The sequence below is a fragment of the Metarhizium album genome (genome assembly GCF_000804445.1).
Source record: "Metarhizium album ARSEF 1941 chromosome Unknown scaffold_42, whole genome shotgun sequence".
Classification (NCBI taxonomy): domain Eukaryota; kingdom Fungi; phylum Ascomycota; class Sordariomycetes; order Hypocreales; family Clavicipitaceae; genus Metarhizium; species Metarhizium album.
In genome coordinates this window covers 15,924-25,190 of record NW_024467616.1, presented here as the reverse complement: position 1 = coordinate 25,190, position 9,267 = coordinate 15,924, and the positions used below count along the sequence as shown (strand labels likewise).

Here is a 9,267-nt window from a genome sequence, read left to right as displayed (position 1 = left end):
CAAAGGCAAATTCCCTTTGAACACCATAATAACGTCGCGCGTAAGTCACATGACAACCGTGGGCGGCACAATTCAGCTCCGGAGTTAACTTTCACGTAGAATGTATGCGATCGAAGAAGGATACCTATTTCCAATTTGAAACTGTCCATTCCACGGACTTAATACCATATTTGATCAAAATGTGGGAAGCTAGAGTCATGAAAAGCTTACATAATCATCTGGATTGGAGGAATTTTTTCCTGACCGGAGCCTAGAGGCGCGGTCGACTTTTCGACGCATGAAGGTCAATCCATGACGAAGGAAAACTGTTTGTGATTGGGGTCTTGTAGCCCATCATGAGGGAACTTTTTACCGTGCCTTCAGGTCTTCTGATGCAACAGGACTTTATTTCACCAGAAGCGGAGTGTGAACTACTGAAAGTCTTCGCTCATCTCGAATGGCCAACGTTGCCCGGCCGACGGTCTCTTCATTTCGGTTACACATTCAGCTATAAGACATTCGGCATTGACCATGACATCCCCTTCAGAGCCTTTCCTGACTGGCTCGTTCCAGTCCTGCCTCAAAGAGAGGACAGGCAACCCGACCAGGTTTGCCTACAGCACTATCCTCCGGGGGCTGGTATCCCGCCTCATGTCGACACACATAGCGCATACGATCAGCTCTATTCGTTGTCGCTGGGCTCGGCAGTATGCATGCAGTTCCGCAACGGCGAGTCAGGTGACAAGGTTGAAGTAGACCTGCCGCCGAGAAGCCTGCTGAAGCTGAGCGGTGATTCAAGATTGCACTGGACCCATGGTATCAGAGCTCGCAAGACGGACACACTGGCCGATGGAACAATACGACCGAGGCAAGACCGGTGGAGCATCACATACCGGTGGCTGCGAGAAGAAGCTACATGTGAATGCGGGAACGAGAAGCTGTGCGATACTGCACAAAGCCGACGGGGCATCGCAAGAGCATACAGATGGCAGAAGCCGAGCACTGACACTGAGGACAAGGAGCCGTGAATCGCCTCTCCGACCACCGACCGTGAACTTGGCGTGGAAGCATGTATTTATCTACTCATCCCTTGACAGCGACAACAACGGCCCGTCACCGGCAAATCCCATCTAAAATTTGCAGCTTGCCAACACCGACGAGTCACAACCAGCTCCTTCGGGCAGCCCAGCTGAGGATTCATTGAAGCCAGACGGGACAAGTTTCCTGGCCATGCAGGTGACGGTATTGCACTTGCTGCGTGTCTGACGGGTTTCAACGAGGCGACTCTGCCTGGATCACCAGATGCCCTTCGGATAGTTTGTCAACTTGTTGCCGACTTGGATGCATTTATGTGGCGCTGAGGAGCCTTATTTCTCGCGGAGAAAGGGAGTTTGTTGTTTTGTCAAGAACATGAGTTGTAGGGTAGGTCTTGGCCATGAAAATTCGATGTACTCCCCTTTGCTAACGAAGTACCTAGGTAGAAATAGGAAGGTGCTGGATTTATGCGAGTTGTGAAGCATTACATCACGTCGGTGCGCCTTTTTTCGTCAAGACCGATTTTTTTTCTTTTTGAATTTGGTTGACGCACGTCAACTCTAGATGTCAAAGCTGCACTCCGCACCACGTGCCATGTGACGACATCTCGACCCTGCATCTAACCGCTGTCTCACCTTCAATTGCCTTCAATTGCATCGAATTGGGCAAGGTCCTAGGTATCCTTCCCCTCGGCGTCTGGCTTCTACTTCTCAGTTCCTTTTTTCCACCTTGCATTCGCTGCCCTGACAGGGACTGCATGCGCGCAATGGAACGCACAGATCCAAAGTCCAACACAATGCAACACGAGGCGTCGCCGCATCTCGAATGGTCTGACGAAGCAGCCGTGACTAGTGACATGCAAACCCACGAGCCTCTGCCTCGGAACAATGCCACTGCGAGTCCACCGACCGGGAGCTTTCCGGGAAAGCTCAATATACCCTCGCGACCCAGGGCCAGCAGTGCTTTGAGGAACAAATCCACGCCATTCCCGTCTGGTCATGCGACTTCTGCTCCTACATGTTCAGCACTCGAGAGATGGCAGACGACCACTGGCGCGGATACGAGGGAGAGGGCTGAATCGATTCCGAGCAGAGCATGGATACCATTCATGGGACAACTGGCTCGAAACGCCGATGAATACGACTCGTCGTCCGAGCATGACTTTCTCGATCATGGCGCGACCGACCAGCGTCAGACAAGGTCTGCGGACCATGCCGGAAAAGTAGGCGTCAAAGATGCAGCTGCCGAAGCAACCAGAAGCAGTGTAATGAGAAGGGTTTTAGGGCGCAGTGAGCGCTCTAAAAGCACCGCGCGGACAAGGAATGACGGTCGATTGCGCATTACCATTCACGAGACTGCACACACTGGTTACGTGGCAAATGCTCTTGGGGCTGTTGCCCACAGCATGCGGCCCAAGAGGAAGACGGCTGGCGCATCATCAAACGCCATATGCTCGGCGGCTACTGCAACGCAACCGCGCCTCAACATTGTAGTCATGGTGGTCGGGTCTCGTGGCGATGTTCAGCCATTCCTCCGAATTGGCAAGTACATCAAGGACGAGTTTGGACACCGCGTCCGCATCGCCACTCACCCGACCTTTCGGGAGCTTGTTGAAAAGGACTCTGGCCTGGAGTTCTTCTCTGTCGGTGGAGACCCTTCAGAGCTCATGGCCTTCATGGTAAAGAACCCAGGCATGATTCCTACTCTCGAGACCGTCAAGGCTGGTGAAATCGGAAGACGGCGTGCCGCAATGGCTGTAATGTTTGATGGCTTTTGGAGGGCCTGCATCCACGCCACAGAAGATGAAACGACGGATCTCAAGTCCAAGACAATGGAAGGAAGGAACGTCTTCATTGCAGATGCCATCATCGCCAACCCCCCTAGCTTTGCCCACATCCACTGCGCCGAAGCTCTGGGTGTTCCTCTTCATTTGGTTTTCACCTTCCCTTACACACCAACGCAGGCTTTTCCGCATCCGCTGGCCAGCATCAAGAAGTCCAATGTCGACCAGGGCTACACTAATTTCATCTCATATCCACTTGTAGAGATTATGACTTGGCAAGGCCTTGGAGACCTAGTCAATAATTTCCGTGTCAATACCCTTGCTCTAGATCCTGTGTCTACCCTGTGGGCGCCGTGCGCGACGTACCGCATGCGTGTACCATATACGTACCTGTGGTCACCGGCTTTGGTGCCAAAGCCAGAGGATTGGGGCGGAGGAAATCGATGTATCTGGGTTTGTCTTCCTTGACCTCGCTTCTTCTTTCCAACCTCCGAAGGATTTGGTCGACTTTCTCGATGCAGGAGAACCTCCCATATATATCGGATTTGGCTCGATTGTAGTGGACGACGCAGAGCGATTTACGGATCTCATTTTTGATGCAATAGAAACCGCTGGGGTGAGAGCCCTGGTGTCACGAGGATGGGGCGGCCTCGGCCGAGATGGCGTCAAGCTCCCCGACAACATCTTGATGCTTGACAACACACCCCACGATTGGCTGTTCCCCAAGATTAGGGGCTGTGTACACCACGGTGGCGCTGGCACAACCGCGATTGGTCTGAAATGCGGACTCCCTACCATGATTGTTCCTTTTTTCGGCGACCAGTATTTCTGGGGTAGTATGGTGGGCAAGTCTGGCGCCGGGCCTGAGCCCGTGCCTTTCAAGCATTTGACGTCTCAGAAGCTAGCTGAGGGCATCAAGTATCTGCTTACTGATGAAGCGAAATTCGCCGCAGAGAAGATTGCTGCGTCGATTCGTGAAGAAGGAGACGGCGCCAGGAATACAGTCGCCTCCTTCAACAAGCACTTGAGGCTCTACGGCCCTCCGACTCTCAGCTGCTCTATATTCCAGGCACAGGCTGCCATCTGGAAGGTGAAGGGCACACACATCAGACTTGGCGCAGTGGCAGCCCAAATGCTCGTCGAGAGCGGTCAGCTTTGTTGGAAAAACGTACGACTCCTACGCCACACGGAATGGAACGACTTTGAAGGTCCGGGTGAGCCCGTGACAGCCGTGGCCGAGTCGCTCAAGAATTCTCTGCGAGACATATTTGGCGGCGTCGGAAGTGCTCCGATTCGCCTTGGGAGGACGGCAAAGCAGCGGGTGCGGCACCACGTGAGGACAATCAGGGAGAAAAGAACCAAGGCCGGTGACGAGGCCACGGGCGAGCAGGTCAATGAAAAGGCCATCGAAATGCCGCCGGTAAAGACGCAGAACAACAGGGTTGACCAGGAATCACCTCGCCACGTACCAGGACCGGACCAGTATGCCACTGACATATGCAAGAGTCTTGGTCAGACGTTGCTAGCCATTGCGAGGGCTCCGACTGGCCTTGTTGTTGCTCTTGCGCAAGGTTTTCACAATGCGCCTAGACTCTACGGTGATGACACGGTTCGTCGGCCGACGCGAGTCACGGGCATCCGCTCCGGGCTGGTTGCGTCGCGGAGGGAGTTTGTGCATGGCCTATACGACGGTTTCAGTGGTGTCATTTCCCTTCTAATTTAGGGCGCGAAAAACGAGGGTGCAGTCGGCTTCCTAAAAGGAACGGCTATGGGCATGAGCGGGCTAGTCTTGAAGTCGATATCAGCCGTCGTCGGACCAGTTGGCTATAGCATGCAAGGCGTGTTGAAGCAGGTGCAGCGCCGACGGAGCCCGCAGATATTCATAAGACGCGCTCGCATTGCGCAGGGCCAACGCGACGTCCAGTCTATGGATGAGAAGGAGAGAAGGTCGGCACGGGACCAGGTGCTGGCGGGATGGCAGACGATGCAACAATTGGCGCGGGATATTTCCGATGACGAGGACAAGAGGGGCATTGCCGGCCAGCTTGACAAGGTGTCACTTGACACGGGCTTGTTTTTCGTAAGCGTCGACAGGGCGCAAACTTGCTTGGATGAATTGAAGTCTGGCAAGAGCCTCGACGAGGTCATGATGGGGCTCAAGGACTGGAACTATAAACCACAGGATCCAATGACGCTGAAGAAGGGGACCAGGGGTAGTAAAAGATAGAAGGAAAACTACCGGGACTAGACACCCGCAAGACGGTCGATATCTCGAACGTTGACGGTCTAGACGTTTTGCCGGGAGGACCTTTCTCTTCCAGCCAGACCGTCTCCGGCGGGCTCGAGAGTGGATTGCTTCAATGGTACGGGAATTAAATGTCACGCCTTCCCCTTGAATATAGGCGCGTAGTCTTGCTGACGGATGACTAGTTTGTCGACGACATGACTATAGAACTCAAGTCCAACTATGGTTCTGACGATAAATGTTGACAAGTACGACCTGTACATGCTTCCCATTGTGAACTTGATGGTAAGGAGAATGACCCTCTGACCTTATACAAGCTTGGGACTGCCTTGGTATATTCAACTTTGGGCTTGTCTCCAGACTTGAGCCCTTCCCAGACAAATGACCGCCTGGGGAGTAAAAATCGCCAAAGTACCACGAGATGCACCGGAGGCCGGAGGTCTTTCTCGGCTCCTTCCCGATGTGAAGACTCAAGGACTAAAGTTGCACGCGGATTACCACTCCTGCTCACAATTCTCCATGGCCTGTCGGACGGCTTGATATTTCGCCCGCCTCCCTTGCCCTCTTTCTGGCCCCCTCAACCTCTAGCAAGGCGACTAGTGCATAATTGTAGTGTAGCAGACGTATACTCTTATTATGCTCTGTCTAAAAATAATAATAATCTTTATTTACTTATAAAATAAGCTATTAAAACTATTTACTTTATTTATAAAGTCTAGTTTAGCGATAGCTCTGGTTTCTCTACTCTCTATCTAGCTAGTAGTAGTAGTATTAATTATATTACTAATAAAGCCTTTACTAAAGTTAAGTATTTTTATCTTAATATAAAATAAAGTACTATAAAGCTATTAAAAAAAGTAAGTTAGTAAGCTTACTTTAGTAATTTCAAGTATAGTGCTCTTTTATTACTACTTTATTTTAGAATTATACTCTAACTGCTCTAAGCGCCAAATACTGCGACCGATTTATCAATATCTACCTATTTCGAGATGGAAATAGCCGTATGTGCCGGCTAATCCTCAATGCAATCCTGGTGCGCTATGCTGGGGTAGTGGTCAATGTTGGGGAGCATGACCAGAGCCGCGATGAGTACATTGGCACTGCACAAGAAAGCCGCGAGGTGGGCGGTCATCCTAGTTAGTGCCTTAGCTACCCTACTTCTACACCACGCAACGAAAACGTACCGCAAGATGCGAGACACAGTCAAGGGCAAGTCCCATGTAATTAATAAGGAGGGTAGTAATAGGAAGGGCAAGGAGTCAAGGACTGCCTAACCTAGAATCCGAGTAGGGGTCAGCGCGGATTAATAGGGTTAGTTAGTAGCGTGAATAGCACGACCCGCTATTTCTATATTTCAAATTGTGAATCTAAGCCCTACAATTCAACCTAGGTTTTAATCCGCTAAATTACTCTAGTGCTCTTTCTTACATATTTCTCACAGCTTTTTCTTTCTTTTTCTATACAACTGTCAGAAATCTTAAATTTTACAACTACAACCAGCCCGGCCACTATGACGCAGCAGCAGATCCGCTTCCTTGTTCTTTCCGATACGCACGACCATGCATTTCCAGTCGCAGCGTCCCTACCTGCCGTCGACGTAGTTATCCACTGCGGTGACCTCACTATGATCGGTGGCCTGTCCAATTACCGCCGCGCCCTTGACTCTCTTGCAGCCTGCCCAGCTGAGATTAAACTTGTTATTCCAGGCAACCACGATGTATCCCTGGATCCCGAGTGGTGGGATGAAAACCTAGACAGCGATGATGATAAGGACGAACCAGTACGTGCCCGGGCGTTATTCACATTGGACGAGTATACCCGCTGTGGCGTACGCTTTCTAGACGAGGGTACTCACGAGATTGCCCTCCATGACGGGCGTAGCTTCAAAGTCTATGCGTCGCAGTATACGCCGGCCTTTAGTGGCTATGCCTTTGGCTATAGCCCAGAGGAGGACCGGTTCAATGGGACAGGGAGGAGAATCCCAGATGATGAAGGTATCGATATTATAGTGACGCATGGGCCTCCTCGGCCCCCATTTCCAACATCAAATAACAGTGGAGCGGGGCCAGCTTACCGACTCGACCTTGGTGGGAGACATGAAAACGGCCAACAGCAACATCTTGGATGTCCACGACTGTGGGAAGCAATCACGAGGGTTAAGCCCAAGATGCACTGCTTTGGACATATACATGAAGGACACGGCGTACAGATGGCAACGTTTCATTTAAAAACAACAACTATTACGGACGTTGAAGCTGTCGAGAGGGAAGGTGTACTAAATATTGGGACTATCGCGCCGGCAGCAGCAAATAAGGGAATAACTCTGCTAGTAAACGCAGCTATTATGAGACACAGAGAGAAGGAAAATAATAAGCCCTGGGCAGTAAATATAATATTTTAATGTTAATTTAAGAGAGATAATTTGTTAATGTTAATAATGCCCTCACTTTAGGGCCCGATAACCTATCTGACATTGAAGCCAAACAACACAACACGATCTTCCCGCAGGCAAATTCTTATGCTCAGAGCTGCGTAGGCTATTTCTCCGTGAAATATCTAGTCTGCAAAGCTAGAAACACTAAGCTTAGACTGAGAGGAAATTAAACACAATAGCTATAGATATAAGAGGAGGAACCTCTTTTTGCAGCAATTTGTATATTAAATTACTGCAATGAAGAACACAGCATTTCTAGTTTAGGGCGTAGAAATGTATTACTTTTAAAATAGTTGCTCCCATCCCTGCTAGCAGTGCAATTCTACTCCCCCGCACAGCGATCTCAGTACCCAAGCCTAATTAGGAGGGATCTAACTCACTGGACAACAGTATTCTGAGAAGTTTTAGCGGGGCTGAGTAGTCCTATACGCTTCTTTTTGCCTCCTGTTAATGTAAAGCGGCTTTCTAGAAATAAGGGACTGTCGTAAAACACGCCTTCTATTTCTATTCACTTAGCAAGATAACAGCTCTTATACTAAAGTCTTATACAATGCCTACGGCTATCTTAAAAGATGTATTTCTGAGCTAAGTGCTCGCCTAGGCATCTATTGTAATTCGTCCCCTGATAGCTACGCTAAAACTAACTCTGCAGAAACTTTAGGAATTATAAATACCTAGTCTTCTTGCTATAACTAGAGCTTGTTATAGACTAGCCTTACAAGCGACTGCGTGTAAGCATTACTAGTATTAACTATAAACTTAAGGAGAGAATAGAGAGAAAGAAGAAGCTCTTTATTTCTTCTTTTCTGCTTATTATATATATATAAGTTTAATATATATTTAAAGTATATTTAATAAAGTACTAATATAGTGCTTTATATCTACTTAAGCTTATAGCTTAAGTTTATTATATACTCTTTTTTTAATAAGTTTATTTATATTACTACTATATAGTAAAAACTAATATATAGTACTAATCTCTTTAGTAACTATATATCTTTACTTTATATTTTTTATATATAGTATATACTTAATATACCTCTACTTTATAAATAGTTTAGCAACTTTATACTACTTATTTTTATTATTTTCTTCTTAATAAGTATTAATTAATAAACTTAAGTTTATTAACTAAAATAAAGATAAAAAAAAGCATTATATTTATTTCTAAATTAGTTTTATTTAACCTTAGTATTTAGTTTATTTATATAGTAAGTATATAGTTTATTATATAGTACTATATTTTTAATAAAAGTCTTATTATAAAGGCTTATTATATAGTATATACTTAATATACCTCTACTTTATAAATAGTTTAGCAACTTTATACTACTTATTTTTATTATTTTCTTCTTAATAAGTATTAATTAATAAACTTAAGTTTATTAACCTTTATTTCTAGCTCTTTATAAAATTCTAAAGTATACTTTATTAAGTATAAGCTTCTTTACTTTTTTACCTTTAGTTTATATTAACTTTATTAATACTTATTATTAATATATTTTTATTTTAAAGCTAACTACTTACTAAAAGAGTTTAGTTTCTATTATATTAATTATAAAGTTTCTTCTCTAAGTAGTATAACTTAAAGTCTATAGTAAAGTATTATAGCTTTATAATTACTAGTTAATATATAGTATAAAAGATATACTTTATATATATCTTTACTTAAGGCTTAATAAAGCTTTATTAACTGTTAAGGACTAGCCTTACAGGCTACTGCATGTAAGTATTACTAGTATTAACTATAAACTTAAGGAGAGAAAAGAGGGAAAGAAGAAGCTCTTTATT

At 46.5% G+C, this 9,267-nt stretch overlaps 3 protein-coding genes across 3 annotated transcripts; all 3 read left to right on the top strand.

Annotated features, from left to right (window-relative positions):
- Window positions 1-335: 335 nt before the first annotated feature.
- MAM_08061 (Oxoglutarate/iron-dependent oxygenase) lies at window positions 336-1,007 on the top strand (the record flags this gene model as incomplete). The annotated part of the gene is made up of 1 exon (XM_040826859.1): window positions 336-1,007. The coding sequence occupies one exon, from the start codon at window positions 336-338 to the stop codon at window positions 1,005-1,007; it is 672 nt and encodes a 223-aa protein (XP_040675118.1).
- Window positions 1,008-1,780: 773 nt separating this feature from the next.
- On the top strand, window positions 1,781-5,024 carry MAM_08060 (UDP-glucose,sterol transferase; the record flags this gene model as incomplete). Its single annotated transcript, XM_040826858.1, has 3 exons — window positions 1,781-3,250; window positions 3,294-4,406; window positions 4,521-5,024. 3 exons carry the CDS (start codon window positions 1,781-1,783, stop codon window positions 5,022-5,024), a joined length of 3,087 nt encoding a protein of 1,028 aa, XP_040675117.1.
- A 1,528-nt stretch (window positions 5,025-6,552) lies between these two features.
- MAM_08059 (Ser/Thr protein phosphatase family protein) lies at window positions 6,553-7,270 on the top strand (the record flags this gene model as incomplete). The annotated part of the gene is made up of 2 exons (XM_040826857.1): window positions 6,553-7,036; window positions 7,098-7,270. The coding sequence occupies 2 exons, from the start codon at window positions 6,553-6,555 to the stop codon at window positions 7,268-7,270; spliced, it is 657 nt and encodes a 218-aa protein (XP_040675116.1).
- Window positions 7,271-9,267: the final 1,997 nt, after the last annotated feature.